This window comes from Notechis scutatus, chromosome 1 (genome assembly GCF_049901735.1).
Source record: "Notechis scutatus isolate UNSWTSFEM ecotype Mainland chromosome 1, rNotScu1.2, whole genome shotgun sequence".
Lineage (NCBI taxonomy): Eukaryota > Metazoa > Chordata > Lepidosauria > Squamata > Elapidae > Notechis > Notechis scutatus.
The window spans coordinates 156,617,298-156,635,616 of NC_142009.1; the positions used below are offsets into that span (position 1 = coordinate 156,617,298).

Consider the following 18,319-nt stretch of genomic DNA (forward strand, 5'->3'; position numbering starts at 1 on the left):
ACATAAAGTATACACATTGACCAGTCAGTTGGAGGTTTTACTTTTACACAGAATTTATTTTTTTATTTAAAACATTTATAAAGCTGCCCATCTTTCATCCAACTCTGGGTGGCTCCCAATCAACAATTAAAAATCATAAAATCATATTAAACTATAAACTACAACCAATTAAAACACTAAAAACACCAAAACCTAGCATATAATTTGCATGAAAGGCATCAGATCAGTTCTAGGTTAGATTTAGTAAAGTTCTAGATTGGATTTAGTTGGAGTACAAAGAATTTTGGTGATCTTATTTTCAGGCCTTCAGTGTTTTCTTTTAATTGAGCTTTCAGTGTGGCATTTTTTGGATGTTACCCAGGCCTGTGATTGTTCCTATGGCCCTTTGAACTTACAGTTTTCATCCCTCGCCTGTACTCTGGCTTATGTTTCCCTTAGGCATTCATAAGACTCTCATGCAAAGTATATGAAATCAAATGTCACGTAAGAATTTGCTGATACTAAAAGATGCCATGATTTTAATAGGAATTTGGATTTTTCTGGCAGAAATAACAAATACTGAATGGGAGATCAGCTATATTATTTTATTGTGGCAGAAGCAAGCAGCAGGGCATTTTGACTTGATCCATGCAGTCTGGCATTTAGAGTTTTTCGCTAAAGCTTTGCAGTTCGAGAAATCATCTTCATATTTGCAAGGATTTGCTGAAAATTTTAAAAGGAGGAAACATGAATAAAAGTGAGGCATTACCAAAAGCATAACTGCTAGGGACTCTTACAATTGTACGCAAAGTTTTAGAGCTCAGAATCAAACATATGTATTTTTTAATAGGTTGCTTTAAAGCTGAAGATTTTTAAAATGAAAATGAAGTACTCTAGTACTTAGAGTAATTATTTTAGAGTATATATTAGAGTAATTATATATAGCTGGTGAATTAATTTCAACAATAACCCTGAACAAAATTCAGAGAAAGCTGGTATGGATTTTAAGTTCTTAATAAGCTAAAATGGATTGATATCATCCTCATCTTTTCTGATTCAATTGTCTGGGCTCAGCAACCACTAGTATGGGCTCATATAGAAGCACCATCAAGGCAACTCTAGATGTCTGGTTATCCCATGAATACATGTTTCATTTTGTGGTGGTCCAGTTGTCTTGCCTAGGTTTGTCTTGCTGGATAGCTGACCATCTTCCATTATGCCTGTTATTCTACCTAGAGGCGGTTAGCTCTTCAAATAAAATCTGTTCTTTGGTGACATGACATGATCTTTAAAAATGTTCATTTAATAATTGATCTTTTTTAAAAACTTACTGCATAGTCCGTTGACACAAGCCGAAGGACAGTCCCCACAAGTTGGCCCTGATTTATATGGAGTAGCAATTGAACCTCTGATGTTCCCTCTGGAATGAAAAAAGATGAACAGAATGGTGTTATATGTTATTACTCTTACATTTGTGATTTCCAAAACCCCCACTCAGTATCAATAGATAATTGACTTTGTTTGCATTGTCTTGGTCTCTCTGGTTTGGGTCACCAGTTTTGAGATAGCAGACAGCACCATTGAAGGGGAAGACTTGACTTCTGAAGTCTTCTCCAAAAGGCAGTAAATTCTGTCAAGTTTTTTTTTAAATAAAGTTTATTGAACTTTTATTACATTAAAATCATAAGAAATATATCACTCAATAACAGCTATTTGTAGTGCTTATCATATGACAATAATTTGTGCATTATTTACAGGTATTAATTTATGCATAATTACATTCTTATTCTGTCTATTACTTACATTTAATAATTGCCTATCTTTAATCTATCTCTGATCTATCCATCTATACCATTGTTCCCACACCTTATAAAATATTGAATCTTCTTCATCTTAACCCCGTCAAGTTTTGTGAGAGAGCAACAAAAATATTTTCCTGGCTTATTAGAGAGAGAAAGAACTGAGGGAAACTTTGGTTTCCTTCTCATGTCTGTTTCCCCCGCCCTTTCATTCCCCCTCTTTCTTTGTAACATTCTCCTTCTCCTATCTCTCTGTCTTGATGAGACAAATCAAGTTGATACATACGCTGGGCAGTATTGACAAACGTAGAGGTATTTGGTTGAAGAACATTTGGCAGAAGCACAACCAAGAAGGTGACTTTTGTACCAAACTACCTGTAGATACAAAAAATATTCACACATGTTGACATGCTAGAAGCTTAATATTGATAATAAACATATGGACTTCAGAGGAGCATATAATAAAATAAACCCAGATGCGAACATGTTGTAGTATATACAGTATACCACAATAACAATGAGTGTACAAAGAACTTCTCCAATCATTTCATATAAAAGTTTTATCAAAGCAAATATTAGAACAAGCAAGGCTTCATCCTCTGTGCTTTAAAAGTATATACTTAAAATGAAAAATATGAAACTGTTTCATCCTGAACTTTATAGACCATCTCTTTCTAAAGTGCCCCACCACATCCGAAGCAGTCTACGTGTCAAGTGTTATGACCAGCAAGCTAGTTCTTCCTTCCCAGCTGCATGAAAGCCAAGATCTGAATAGACAGCTAATTGTGAATAACAAACAACATGTTTAGTATGTTTACAACCCTTCATTTACTCCATATCAGTACTTAATATCAACAAAAACATTGCAACACTTTAACTTAGTCTAGTTTACCCTTTCCTTAACGTACACTGGGACTATGACTCTTAACCAGGATGTTCCTTTGCTCATGTTTATGAAATTATTTAGTGATTTTAAGGACATAGTTGCTTGGTTTTTTTGGCTACAGCACAACGAATGTTTTGCTATTATCTTTTTGTGCGGTGTCTGTGGAAATTCTCAGTCATCCAGGTGATGGTTATCCCAAAGGTACTTTTTTTCCAAGAGGCAACTGGACTTTCTGCTTTTTCTTTGAAGACATTTTGCTTCTCATCCAAGAAGCTTCTTCAGCTCTTTTTGTGGGGTGTTTTCTCAATTTTCCAGTCTAGCTTCAAGCCATGATTTTCCTATGTAACAACCAAGCCTACCCTTGCTTAGTGATTCAGGATCAAACAAGGATTCAAAGGAATCTACCTTTTTTATCTTATTTTTGTGGATTTATACTTGGTGTATATAGAAACGGCAAAGATATGAAAAAGTACTACCTGGGTATAATGGCCAATAACAGAACCTGGTGGCTTTGCTCCAATGCCATAGACGAATTTTTTGACTTCATCATACCAAGCCTGAACTACTCCACTCCATGCAAAAGGTTGACTTGACATGAATATATTTTCACCACAACGGAGTTTTCCTAAAAGTGGGGAAGGTAAAAAAAAAAAAAGCAACAGCTAGAAAACACAGGTGAATACGTCTTTTGAAAGAAGCAAACAGGCAGCAGAAAGCAGAGCTGAGCATTTCCTATCTCTCCAGAAATACTAATGCAATCATCTTGGTAAAGTATTGGAAAGGAAAGGATCATTTTGCACCCAGATTTCTTACTGTGGTGCTTTTCTAGAACCTTTGATTGTGCAGACTGACAATCCTTTGTTTTCTGAAGAGCATATAAAAACATTAATATACTTTATTTGGAAGTAAATTAGAGCCCAGATGCGCTAATTTGTGGGAACATCTGTATGTTAATACATAGTGAGATTAGGAAGATTTAGGTTTAATTTTCCAATTGACCATGGAAATCTCTGAACATCTTTGGGCTCAGCATCTACCATCAAAAACAGCTGTAGTGAGGACATTAGCACATTATCTTTAGAATCTTTGGGGAATGGTGGGCTATAAATGTAGTAATATATAATATAAAAAAGAAATGATAAAAAAATAATTGTTCAAATATCATTACTCCTGTAAACCCATGGGGGGGGGGGGAAGAATTATTAACATCTCGATTGAACCAAACCATTACTATAGAATGATTCATAGGCTTTACTCTTGCTGCTAATATTGAAGAGCAAGATTGATTGTAAATGCTTTAATGTGAAATATACTATTAATCCATTAACCATTTAAAACCATACTATTGTTTGGGATTGACTTACCCACAGTTCTTGTATGTGGTGGACTGTGAGCAAAAGTACATCTATCTGCCCAACGTTTTGCATTTTGAGCAGCATGAGAATTCCATTCCTGAATAAAAATTGACAGCAACAGTCAGTTATTGAAAAAAATCATATGTTAAATTTGCAGAAAATATGTCTGGTAATGTTTTACTACCTTTTGGATTCCTCCAAATCCTGCAGTTAAGAATTCAGAAGTTACACCAATATTCTCTAAAATGTGCTTTGCTTTGAATAGTTGGAGCTCCCTCCCCATCCCTTATATAGAGCTGCCCTTCTCACAAAACACAAAACTCTGGGTGGCACACAACAAAGTTAAAAGACAATAATTCACAATAACAGCAACAATTATTATTAAAAACATCAAAAACTATAAAATATAGCTAAAATGAAATGGGACCGGAACTGGGACAGGAAGGTGTAATTGGGGAGAGATGGTTTCTCCAATAACCTGTCCCCATGCCATGTCGGGCAAGAGTCCCCAACACCTGGGTCATTCAGGAACCTGGCCGCACAAATGAGTTCCACTCAAGCGAGAGGCGGGTGAGCAAGCGTGCACACAACTCCACTTGTGTGAGTGTTGGGCAATTGCATACGCAACTCCGCTCAGGTGAGCGGTGGATATTTGTGTTTGTGTGCAAAGCTCCATTCTGCCCCTCACACACACAACCAGAGGTGGCATTCAGCAGGTTCTGACCAGTTCTGGAGAACCGGTAGCGGAGATTTTGAGTAGTTCAGAGAACCGGCAAATCCCACCTCTGACAGGCCCCGCCCCCATTTATTCTCTGCCTCCCGAGTCCCAGCTGATTGGCTGGGTCTTCTTTGGTTGCCCTGCACAGGAGAACGGAGCTGGAAAGCAGGTTAGCGGGGTGGGGAGGGAATGGGGATTTTACAGTATCCTTTTCGTGCCATGCCCACCAAATAACAATAATCAAAATAAGCACTTTGATTTGGGCCTGGAGACAAACTGGTAGCCATGGCAAATACTCAGCAGAAGTATATTATTTGCTGTACAATGAACACACATAACTACCAATTCTGCGGCAATTTGCACCAATTGAAGATTCTGGGTATTCTTCAAAGGCAGCCTCGTGTAAAGCACATTTAAAAAGTCCAACCAGGAGGTGACTGGGCCCCTCAATCTAGGAATGGGCACAACTGGTATATAATATGACGTTTATGAAGACCCTCTTAGCCACAACTGCCACCTGCTCCTCAAGCAGGAGCTGTGAATCCAGGAAAAACCCCAGATTGGGCACAGAGTCAGTTTAGGGCAATATAGCATCATCCAGCAGTAAAGATGTCATTGTCCCAGAACTGGAGCATCCCAAAACCCAAAGCTTGTTGTTCCTCATCCAAACCTTTGCAGTCTCTAGACACCACAAGAAAACATCTGGCTTGCAGTGGCACTTCCGTCGAGGACAGACGGAGACCACAAATGTTTGAAAATTAACATTAATATAATTGAAAAAAAAGGGGGGGGGGAAAGAACTTTGAAAAGTGGAAGCGATATAGAGCGCCACCTTAATGGTACAAGTCATTTTTTCCTGGATGACTTTATGGAAAATTACTGGTCTGTTAAATGTGTGAATGAGAAAAAAAACATGAAATAAAATATTTTAACATAACAAGAACCCTGGAAACTTAAAAGAAAAAGGGAGAGATTGCAGCAAGAGGACAAAGGAAGTCAATATCTTGGGACTGTTGAGGGTTGACTGGGCAGAGGAAATAGAAATACCAATAAGGATAAGAGATATAAATGGAGTCTCTTGCCAAGGATTACAACTAACTTTAATAAAATAAAGAATAACACAATTTATTTAAAAAATGGAAGAAGCAAGCAAAGAATTTTAAGTTGGAACTGCAAACTGTGAGAGAAATGACAAAAGAAAGAAGGGGACTATTGGACATACTGGCAGAAAAAAGTAATGCAATTTATAGCAGAACAAAGGAATCCTAGAGAGGAGGAGCCAAAGGAGGAGGAAAACAGCCAAGATGGACATGAAGATTCAGAGACATTGCCAAAAGATACAAAAGGAACTAAAACTAAGACATTGATGACAGAGATAATAAATAAAAGAGATAAAGCTCCCAAGAGTAAATTAGCCAAGCGCAGTTCCTACAACCATTCATTGTATGTTTTAGCCTCCAGTCCCCTAATTATCCTGGTTGCTCTTCTCTGTATTTTTTCTAGAGTCTCAACATCTTTTTTATAATGTGGTGAACAAAACTGGATGCAGTACTCTAGGTGTGGTCTTACTAAGGCTTTATAGAGTGATATTAGTACTTCCCTTGATCTTGATTGTATCCCTCTGTTAATACAACTTAGGATTGCATTAGCTTTTTTGGCTGCTGCTGCACACTGCTGGATCATATTTAGCTGGTTGTCCACGAAGACTCCAAGATCCCTCTCACATACTGCTATTGAGCCTGGTTTCACCCAGTCTATATGTGTACTTTTGTTTTTCCTTGGCTAAGTGTAGGACTTTACTTTTCTCTACATTGAATTTCATTTTGTTAGATATGGCCCAGTGTTCTAGTCTGTCAAGATCCATCTGGATCTTGAGCCTATCTTCTTGGGTGTTAGCTATTCCTGCCAGCTTAGTATCATCTGCAAATTTGGTAAGTTCCCCTTCTATTCCCTCATCTAAGTTGTTAATGAAGATATTGAAGAGTACTGGGCCTAAGACAGAACTTTGTGGCACCCCACTGCTTACTTCCCTCCATGTAGACTTAGACCCATTAAGGACTACTCATTGAGTACGGTTTGCCAGCCAGTTGCGAGTCCATCTAGTGGTGGTGCTATCTATTCCACTTTTTTCTAGCTTACTAAGAAGTAGGTTGTGGTCTACTTTGTCGAATGCCTTGCTGAAATCTAAATATATTATGTCCACAGTATTTTGCTGGTCTACTAATTTAGTCACTATGTTGAAGAATGAAATAAGATTGGTTTGGCATGATGTGTTTTTAACAAACCCGTGTTGACTGCTAGTTATTACTTTACTTGTTTCTCAAAGTTGGCAGATCTATTTTTTTATTATCTTTTCCAATATCTTCCCGGGTATTGAGGTTAGGCTGATTGGTCTATAATTTCCTGGGTCTGTTTTTTTTCCTTTTTTGAATGGGAACCACATCAGCTCTTTTCCAGTCCTCTGGTAGTTCCCCGGTGCTCCAGGATTTTTGAAAGATATGATGCAGTGGTTCTGAGATGACCTCTGGCAGCTCCTTTAAAATTCTGGGATGTAATCCATCAGGCCCCGGTGATTTGTTTTCATCAAGATCAGACAGATGTTCTCTTACTATTTTTTGCTAATTTTAACTTTTATTTCTGGTCTGTCCTTTACAATTATGTTTTTGGTGGGTTGAGCTACAGTTTCTTTTTGCATGAAGACGGATGCAAAGAATGAGTTAATCAGTTCTGCTTTCTCTCTGTTGCCTGTTACTTCCTTGCCATCTTCTCTCTTTAGTGGACCGACTGTTTCCTTGATTTTTTTCTTGTTATTTATATGTTGGAAGAAACTTGTTTTATTATCTTTGACTTTTGTTGCAAGTCTTTGTTCGTTCTGAGCCTTTGCTATCCTGATTTCGTCTTTGCAGATTCTGTCTATCTGCTGATATTCTGCCTTAGTTGTATGTCCTTCTTTCCATTTTTTGTACTTGTCCTTTTTTTCTTTCAATTTGCCAGAGAGATCTTTGTGCAGTCATGCTGGTTTCTTCTTGGATTTCTTGTTTTTCTTTCTCAGTGTATTGTGCTGGTCTGGGCTTCTATGATCATACTTTTTAGAGTTTCCCAAGATTCTTGAGTTGTTTTCCCCTTTAGGATTTTCATCCATGGAATCTTTCCCAAGTTCTCTCTGAGTTTATTGAAATTGGCTCTTTTAAAATCCAAGACTCTGATGTCATTATGTTCTGTTGCTTGTGTTTGTGTTATGTTGAATTCTAGTATGACATGGTCACTCTCACCCAAGGTTCCTGCGGTTTCAACTCCCTCTATCACTTCTTCTCTGTTTGTAAGAATTAAGCCCAGTATGGCTGTTCCTCTACCTTTTGGACAACAAAGTTGTCAGCTAGGTTGGTTAGGAACTTATTTGATTTCTCACTTGGTGCAGAATTAGTTTTCCAATTGATATCAGGATAATTGAAGTCTCCCATTACTATTGTTGTATGTTTCCTGCATATGTTTGTTAGTTGGCTGGCAAAAAGGACATCTATGGCCATGTCATTCTTTTTTTTCTTTTATATTGACCCATATGCATTCTAGAAGGTTTTTATCTTTGGTTTCATGCATTTCTGTAGCAATATAGTGGTCCTTTACATACAGTGCAACTCCACCTCCTCTTTTATGGGGTCTGGTTTTTTTTGAATAGGGTGTATCCTTCTACCAGTATGTTCCAGTCATGGGTTTCATCCCACCAAGTTTCTGTTATTCCAACTATATCATATTTACCTTCATGTATTTGTAGTTCGAGTTCACCCTGTTTGTTCCCAGACTTTGTGCATTTGTATATAGGAACTTGAGATCTTTATGTCTGACACTGTGTTTACTGTCTACATAACTTGTGTTGTGCCTGCCTGCCCCTACTTTCTTGCCACCTGTTTTTGATTAGTGCACTTGGTATGGCACTCACTATTAAATGCTTGGTTTTGGTTGGTATCAAGGTTGATAATCTTACCTGCACAAACATCTATTTTGCATGCACTGGTATCCTTATTAGTTTTAGGTTGCTGGGGACAGAAATGTTCTGAATCCATTAATTCTCTGTCCCCACTGTTCAGTTTAAATGTTTATCCAGGAAATCTGTGAATTTAATGCCAAGTAACTCAGTCCCTTTCTTTGATGGATGCAAAACATCTCTTTTGTACAGTATTTCATTGGACCAGCTGCAGACATCATGACTAATAAAACCAAAGCCTTCCCTTTTACACCATTCCTTTAGGCACACATTAAACTCTGCTACAAGCTGCCCTTTCCCCTTTTGTTCCTTGTGTACTGGTAGAACCTTTGAAAAGATAAGTCTACCGCCCATATTACTAAGTTCATACCCCAAGCTCTGGAAGTCTTTCTGAACAGAAAGTAAATCCTTCTGGGACAGATCATTTGTACCAAGATGTATAATAGCATCAACATCACAGTCCTTGCTGGCATTCTTAACTATCTTAAGAATATGCTTCTTGTCTTGCTAAAGTATGCCGCAACAAAAGAAACTTCAGCCCTCGGCGCCGGGGAAACAGCCTGAGAAGGCAAGATGGCAACCCTACCAAAAACCGAGACCGCTTGACTGACAACCGATGGAGCCGGGACAACAGAATCAAGAAATTCAGCGAGGCACCACGAAGAGAGGAAACGCACCAAACAGTCATTGTCGGCCACGCTTCACCAATCAACACACAAAAAATCCATATTGAGATCGATATCGAAAACCAACCATGCACCATGGAGGTAGATTCCGGCTCCTACCTCTCTATGGTATCCTGGCGGACCATTAAGCGTATAATACCCAGCATACGCCGCCATGAACTGAGCTACCAGATATTATTTTTGAAAGACTATGAAGGAAACCGCATTCCAGTAGCAGGCGTAGGACATTTCAAAATCTCTTTCAAAGACCGTACCAACATTTTACCACTCACCATCGCCGATAAGGACCGCCCCAGTCTACTCGGGTTGCAATGGTTCGCACCGTTGGGAATCGAGATGGCAGGCATCAACCACACAGAGGATGAAGACTGGGAAGCAACGCTCGTCTGGGACTTCCAAGAAGTCTTCAGTGAAAATCTAGGCAAGTACAAGGGGTCCCCAATCTCCTTTAACCTTAGCCCTGACATCGCTCCCATCCATCTCAAACCGCGTCGAGTGCCTTTTGCACTCAAGCCTAAAATAGACGAACAATTAGACAAACTAATAGCGCAAGGCATATTAGAACCCATTGATCATTCCCGATGGGAAACACCAATTGTCACCCACATCAAACCAGATGGCTCCCTGAGAATTTGTGGAGACTACAAGGCCACCCTCAACCATGCATTGCAGCAGAGTGCCTACCCGGTGCCCATAGTCCAACATCTCCTACACTCACTGGGGGGTGGCAGAATCTTTGCAAAGCTCGACCTGGCTCAAGCTTATCAACAACTGCCAGTCGATGCTGAAACCGCCGAGGCTCAAACAATCGTAACGCATCAAGGGGCCTTTAAATGCAACCGACTCCAGTTTGGAGTCAGCGTTGCACCTGGGGTTTTCCAAAGCCTAATGGAAAGACTGCTACAAGGAATTAAAGGAGTCATACCCTATTTCGACAATGTCTTAGTAGCAGCCCCCAGCAAGCGAGAATTGGAAAAAAGACTGAGAGCGGTATTACAAAAATTTAAAGACTCAGGCCTCAAGGTAAAGAAAGAAAAGTGCCAGTTATGTACTGAAAGAGTTGAGTTCCTCGGGTACCTCCTTGACGAACAGGGAATTCACTCTACCAACAAGAAATTAAGGGCCATCAAAGAAGCCCCTAGGCCAAAAAACAAAACAGACCTCCAAGCATTACTTGGACTCATTAATTTCTATAATATTTTCTACCCCAGAAAGCAACTGTCGCGGAACCTTTGCACAGACTCCTCGATAAAAAGGCTTCCTGGATATGGGGACGGCGAGAAGAACACGCTTTTCAACAAATAAAAAATCTTTTAACTTCCGACGCAGTCCTCATTCAATATAACGAAACCCTACCACTGACTGTTACTTGCGACGCATCACCCTTTGGTGTTGGCGCAATCTTAAGCCACACTTTGCCAAATGGAACAGAAGCTTCCGTTGCATTTTTCTCCAGAACCCTGTCCAAGCGGGAGAGAAACTACAGCCAGCTGGACAAAGAAGCTCTCGCCATCGTTTCAGCAGTAAAGAGATTCCACGAATACATTTATGGTAGGACATTTTCCATTATTACAGACCATAAGCCCCTACTTGGCATATTGGCGGGTAACAAACCCACTCCACACATCTTGTCACCTAGAATGACAAGATGGTCTGAATTTCTTGCCGCTTCTAATTACCAATTAATACATCGCCCAGGCAAGACTATTTCACACGCCGATGCGTTAAGCCGCTCCCCCTTGCCAGACTTGCAAGATGACCCAGCACCCACATTACCAATTTTGCAAATAGAAACGGTACCCATGCCACCGTTAACCACGCAAGACATTGCCCACGAAACAAGAAAGGACAAACGCTTGGCGCGAGTTCTCAGCTGGGTGGAGAGGGGATGGCCAGAAAACAAGCAAAATGAACTTTTTAAACCGTTTAAAAACCGGCAAACTGAATTCTTCTCACAAAGGGGTTGCGTGTTGTGGGGAGACCGGATGGTAATACCAGAGACACTACAGAAATAAGTTTTAGACTTGCTGCATGAAGGGCACCTGGGCATTGTACGTATGAAAGCCCTGGCCAGGAGCTATGCTTGGTGGCCAGGCATGGACAAGCAAATTGAAACCTGGGTCGCCGCTTGTAACAGATGCCAAGAGACTTGCTCAGCTCCCCCAAAAGCCCCACCATTAGAATGGGAGACACCCAGAGGCCCTTGGTCATGCATCCATATTGACTTCGCAGGGCCGACCAAGGGGCATACCTTCTTAATCACTGTTGACGCTTACTCGAATTGGCTCGAGGTGAGCAAAATGAAGACAACCACCACGGAAGCTGTCATCAAGAAATTAAATAGACTTTTCGCCACGCATGGTCTGCCAGATGTGATAGTATCTGACAATGGCCCACAGTTTACCGCTTTGGCTTTTGAACAATACTTGGCAGACCGCGGCATCCGACACGCATTGACATCGCCAGCTCACCCGGTGGCGAATGGCAGAGCTGAACGCATGGTTCAATTCATGAAAAAAACTATTCAAAGAATTGAACATGGCGACATCCACGAAAAAAATCACCAAAATGCTTCTGATCCAACACATCATGCCCAACACCACGACCAACAAGAGCCCAGCAGAACTACTCATGGGCCGAAGACTCCGGTCACCCCTAGATCGTCTGCACCCTGCCTACACCCCAGAGAAACCCCCGGGATCCTCTAGCAAAAACCGCGCCTTCAAGGTAGGAGACACTGTGTTTGCAAAAAACTTTGCTGGAGACCCACTATGGCTTCCTGCGAAAATCACTCAGATCACTGGCCCCCGATCCTACCGGCTCGAAACCACTGATGGTAGGTGTTGGAAATGCCACATTGACCAGCTGAGGTCCAGGCTGGCCATTTCTCCCTTCACAGACTCCAACCAAGAAATCAGAGGGGGGGGGAGAAACCTCAAACTCTGAACAAGAACCGGGTTCTGAACAAACAGAACAACCCCCATTAAACAAAAAACAAACACTTAACCAACTAGACTTACCAGCTGACAGGGAACCGTGGCAGATGGGTTCTTCGCCTGGAAGCAGCAGCCGGACAAGCTCTACCAGCCCAGAAAATCCAGGCGGGAGCTACAGAGCAAACGACTCAACCGACCCGGATACACCAGGTGGGAGTCGCAGCTATGGGCCCGGGTCATCCTTCCAGGCGGTTCCTTCGAGAAGCTTGAGAGCGTCGCGGAACCCATCCGAACCCAAAGATGACCAAAGACATTGTGAACTGCGCAAGTCAAGTAGACAGGTCCGAAGACCCGCCTACTTGTGCGACTACGTTTCCCCGCCCCTTGGACGAAACCAAGAGGGGAGGGGTGTTCCGTACTAACAGGCTTGAAGGCCTGCGTTCCTATTGGTCCGGAAAAGCCAGGCCATGATTGGTCGCTATTGGGACACTCTGATTGGCTCATATGGAGCTTGACGCGATTGGCTAACACCAAACGCGGCAAGCTCAAAAACCTGTCATTGGCTGCCTAGCTGCGGCCAGCTCTATAAAAAGAGCAGCCGCGGCTAGGGCTTTCGTCTCACTATCTGGTTGTTTAATAAAGAGCTGTTGTTCACTACCACGAGCCTCATCTCTCCTTGGGACCCACCGCCCAGACTTAACACTGGGACACAGCAAAAGCTTTGTGTTTATGGTCCACAGCTCTCACCCTGCCAGATCCCACGGTTGTCCATACTGCCCTTTTCCTGTAGGATCTTTGTGGTAGGGGGGGGCTGGTAGCATGGCAGCTCAATAGATGGCTGGATTGGGCACCTAATTTCTGCTTGGAGAGCACAGATTAGAGATTCTAGATGGGTAATCTGTCCATGTAGACTGGTAATTTTTTTACAAAGAGGACAGTATCCAAGTTTGAAAAGAGTACTGCAAAAGACAGCTGTAAAAAAAGTATTACACTGAACTAAGCCGGTCATTTTGAAATAAAATAAAATCACAATCTCAAGCGCACTTACCCTAAATGTCTTATTGGTATTCTTGGTTTATAGTTATATGATTCAAATTCCCAGAGGTTGTGGGAGGAGCTGCTGGCTGCTTGTGAAGGAAGCAGAGGGTGAGTAGAAAGGAGAAAGATAGTGGGCAAACTCTCTGAGAAGGACACAAATATAATTACATTTAGCTTACCATTCGTAACATGTTCCTAGCAGTTGGTTTCACTGATCTCCTTAAAGCATTGTGCTTGTCAACAATCTCCTTTTGGTAATCTTTTTTGTTACTTGACTCAGAAGCAAAATCAACCTTAAGTCAGAGAGCAAAACAAAACAAAACAAAAATAAATAAAAATTATGACTTTAAATAGAACAGGCAACTAGCGGCCTCGGGGCTGAATGTCTTTTCTCCAGGACCAAGAGGACATCTCTTACAACTGTTGTTGAAAACTGGTGGCATGATTCCTCATCATTCTGAGACAGGAAACTCGCATATTTCCTAAAATAGCCCCAATGTAAGTTTGAAAAGTTTATACTTGTAAGCTGCCTTGAGTCGCCATATGCGAGTAGGCAGCAATATAAATTTTATCAATCAATCAGAAATATTGGTTCATTCCTTGTGAATGGACTTTGCCTTATCTCCTGCTCCCACCAGACTACTCCTGCAACTTTCTTCACTTCCCCCTAATGGGAAGTGTGACCCCCAGCTATGAAACATTGGCCCCACTTGTCTGTGTATTTGGAAAGAGACTAGTTGCAACATAAGAAACAGGTGACCACAGCACAAAGTTAGAATGAATTAATCATTTCCCTCATCTATTCTTCAAGGGAATACTGCAGTGAAATTTATGTATTGATGTAAAGAGCTGATATAGTGTCTATCTCATGTAATGATCCTAAGTGGCTCACAACAGGAATAAAAAGAGAGACATCCTACCCACCAAGTATCAGACCAATGAGCCTCATTGAAACAAACATTTGGAGGGGGGGGGGCAGAGCCAGGTCTTCACTACCCTCCGGAAGGCTTAAAAGGGTGGGGATCCCTCAGACCTCAGGTGTGTGTGTGTGTGTGCTATTCCAGAGGGTCTATAAGGGTCTAGAAGTTCTCTTATAGACCATGGACATTAAAATTATTAAGATTCTTTTCATTAAATGTGCCGGTTTTAATTATATTTGTCTGCCCTGTTCAGCATGATTTTGTTTTGCTTTGTGTGTTCACCCCTGGAATGTATTTTTGAATTAAAATGAACAGTTAGACTGAGCAAATTTTACTGACCAGACCAAGAAACCAGAGTAATGAATGATAATACTATTTGATTACAACATTACAGTAACATAGCAATAGAATCTTGAAAGTCTAAATGTACTTCTCCCCAGCTTTCATCTTATCGAGAACTAAGAGTAGTCTTGTCTGAGACTCTTTCTCAAATTACATTTCTGCATTGGATTCAGATTTATCTGACTGTTGTCTTGGCTTCATTTCTTCTTCTTGCTCCGCAATGTTATTTCAACCCCCTCACAAATATGAAACTATCCAATATATTTAATGAATGATTAATTGTAAGAGAAGAAAGTTATGTACTGTATATGTATTAAATCTTCTATACATGATAAAAAATTATGAAACTTACAGTTCCAGAAGACTGTTGCAGCACTGCAGCAAGACTTAGCAAGACAATGAAGGCAATCATTTCTAAAAAAAAAAAGAATATTGAGACATATCTGTGCTTAATGTCCTTAATGGAATTTGTGCCAGTTTCTTAAATAGTTCAGAATTTTTGCAATGTTATACCTTTCTGAAGATATATATCTCCTACCTAGACTATGAAACTCACTCTAACTCTTATGTCTTTTCTCTCCTTTAACCCTTTGTACTCCAGAATGCATCCTGCATATCTGTGCTTCATTTAAAGAATATGTACAGGGGATATAAAAAGTGGACACATATTTTTTAAATGAAAATCAGACTAACATAAATCATATCAGGATTTTTCCACCTTTACTATAACCTATAAACTGTACAATTCAACTGAAAGATAATCTGAAATCTTTTAGGGGAAAAAAAAACTTAGGACAATATGGTTATATAAGTGTGTATACCCTCTTATAAGTAGGGAAGTGGCTGTGTTCAGAATTAACCAATCATATTCAACCTGATATTAATTAGTAGTCAGTACATACCTGTCATTAATTAAAGTGACCTTGATTAAACCCATATAAAGTTGATGTTTTCTAGTAGGATTTTTCTGACATGTACTCAGTTGTCTCTTACAGCAAAAGGCATGGTCTGCGAAGAGCTTCCAAAGCATCAAGGGGATCTCATTGTTGGAAGATATCAGTTAGGAGAAGGGTACAAAAAATTTTCCAGGCATTGGCTATACCATGGAACACAGTGAAGACAGTAATCAACAAGTAGAGAAAATATGGCACACTAATGGCGTAAAGAAGTTGACATCCTTCCCAAATTGATGAAAAAGAATAAGAAAATTAGTCTGAGAAGCTGCCATGATGCCTACAGCAACATTAAAGGATTTATGGCAAGTATTGGTTATGTACTACATGCAACAACAATCTCTTGTATTCTTCATATTCCCTTGGCTGCAGGGTAAGGTGGCAAGATAGAAATGTTTTCTTACAAAGAAAAACATCCAAATCTGATATTTACAAAAATCTAACGAAACCATGCGAGAAATACATGTTGTGGCCTGATGAGACTAAAGTTGAACTTTTTGGTCACAATTCCAAAAAATATGTTTGGTGCAGAAACATATCACCAAAAGTACAGCGTACCCACAGTGAAGCATAGTAATGGCAGCTTTATGATTTGGGGCTGCTTTTTCTTTAGCTGGAATTAGGATTTTAGTCAAGGTGTAGGGAAAGACGAACAATTCCAAATACTGGTCAATTTTGACATAAAACTTTCAGATCTGTGCTAAAATGCTAAAGATGAAGAGGAATATTCAAATCAACAAAATAATGGCTTCACCAGAAAATCAAATTTTTGGAAGGCCCAGTCAGAACTCAAACCTGAATCCAATTGAAAATCTGTAGGGTGACCTGAATAGGGCTGTGCAACAGGAGATGATCTCACAATCTGACAGATTTAGAATGCTTTTGCAAGGAAGAGTTGGTAAAGATCCCAAGGCAAGATGGGCCATGCTGATAGGCTCCTATCCAAAAGACTAAATCCTGTCATAAAATAAAAGGGTGCTTCAACAAAGTATCAGTTTTAGGGTGTGTAATCTCATGCAATTATGTTATTGTAAGTTTTTTATTTTTATTTTCCCCTCTAAAAGGTTAGTTTGTTTTTCAATTGAATTGTACAATTTATAGATTATATTAAAGATGAGGAAAAATCTGAAGTGATTTATCTTGGTCTGATTTTTTTTATATATCTGAAAAACCTGGCATTTTATCAGGGTGTGCAGACTTTTTATATCTATATCATCTATATAAAAATCTATAAATCTAAAATAGTTCCTAAAGTTTTCCCCAATTGATTTGCTGCAGTAAAAGATAACTTTCACCCCAGCCATTTCCACAAAAATAAAAAATAATCATACCGATCAGAGATTATTGAATCTAAAATTCAACATGTCTGAAGGACCCCAGGCTGGAAACAGATTATTTAGAATATATTGCTTCTCAGTCTTTTTCCTTATATCAAATATAATCAACTATATTCAGCAGATGCAAAGGCTACACGCCATTTGGCAATTGTTGTGGTGATTGCTCCTCAGGCAATGCAATCAGAATTTGTCCTTATTGCAATTATTTCTCCTGGAAGCCTTTATCTTGAGAGCATGGAAACAGATTGGATTAACACATGACACTTAGTTGACTTCCCAGCATCTCAGGTGTGCTAGGAAGTGGTGTGACACCACTGTATGTGGAGTTTGCTTTTCTGTGGTCCTTTTCCATGGCTGTAGCATCTAATGAGAAACTACAGGAAGTAGAAGCTGAGATGAACTTTAAAATGGGTAGTGGAATGGATAGTATATAAATTAAATAATACATTAGAACAAAATTAAAGTTGCTGAGTTAAAATTCTAGCACCATGCATAAAATATTGGGGGGCACTAAACTAGACTGCCAAAATCCATAATAATAGGGAGGAGGAAATAGAAAAAAATCGTATGTTTTATGAGCTCAGGGAAAAATACTTTTCTCTTAGGGAAAAGTATTAAGCCATCCTGAGTCAAAAAGCAAAAAGGGCTGGGATTAGGTTTAAATATTTGAGGTCTTATGTATTGCAAAATACATTTACAGACCAGTGGTACAAATGTTTATTTGGAAGTCAATCCCATTGAGTTCAATTTGCATTTCATTCATACAAATGTACAAAAAGGTCTGTAGCCTTGAAATAGTTTTAATTCTAATTTCCTCTTTCCATGGAATCTTAGAAGTATTAGTTTACTAAAGGAAGATCCCATGGATGCTGAGTAGGATCACAGGCAAACTAAAAAACAAAACAAAACAGCAGTGTCATGTTTTTAAAAAAAGTCATGCTATTAAGCTAGTATAAAACTTAATATATTATGGTAATAGTTGTAACATATTCTTGAAAATAGAAGAAAACACAACTTTGTAGGTTTGCGTGAAATGTGACTGATCCTAAATTACTTTTCTAAATTGATCTCAACTTGCTTAATTACAAACAATGGCTTTAAACAAGCTGCAGTTTATAATAAATCTTACCTATTGTTTTGAATGAGCCCCAGCGAAACTCCTTTGTTGCTTTCAGAAAATCTTGTCAGGCAGACAGTACCAGGTTTATATACCTTTCCTGCTTCCTCTATTTCAGAATGACTCAGTGCTCAACAGTAAATTGTATCCATTAAGCCTTGTAAGACAGAAGTTTGGATTTGTTACAAGCTCTTTTTTTCTTTTCTTCCTCAGGTTAATGACTTCTCATGCAAAAATCTGCTCCAGAATCTATTTAAAGCTACCTAGTAAC

General features: G+C 39.6%; 1 protein-coding gene across 1 annotated transcript; it reads right to left on the reverse strand.

The window, feature by feature from the left end:
* Window positions 1-34: 34 nt before the first annotated feature.
* On the reverse strand, window positions 35-18,112 carry LOC113429460 (cysteine-rich venom protein pseudechetoxin-like). Its single transcript, XM_087949467.1, has 8 exons — window positions 18,061-18,112; window positions 14,994-15,055; window positions 13,559-13,672; window positions 4,029-4,116; window positions 3,141-3,289; window positions 2,065-2,153; window positions 1,311-1,399; window positions 35-702 (listed from the first exon to the last, which is right to left on the reverse strand). The coding sequence occupies exons 2-8, from the start codon at window positions 15,051-15,053 to the stop codon at window positions 575-577; spliced, it is 717 nt and encodes a 238-aa protein (XP_087805593.1). The 5' UTR covers window positions 15,054-15,055; window positions 18,061-18,112; the 3' UTR covers window positions 35-574.
* Window positions 18,113-18,319: the final 207 nt, after the last annotated feature.

What these genes read in the sequence shown, in the direction of transcription:
- LOC113429460 (XM_087949467.1), bottom strand. Translation starts at nt 15,053, where the DNA reads ATGATTGCCTTCATTGTCTTGCTAAGTCTTGCTGCAGTGCTGCAACAG. An exon ending in ACCACATACAAGAACTGTGG is followed by an intron (nt 3,290 to 4,028) that starts GTAAGTCAATCC and finishes CCCCACTTTTAG; the next exon opens with GAAAACTCCGTTGTGGTGAA. An exon ending in GTTTGTCAATACTGCCCAGC is followed by an intron (nt 1,400 to 2,064) that starts GTATGTATCAAC and finishes TTTTCATTCCAG; the next exon opens with AGGGAACATCAGAGGTTCAA.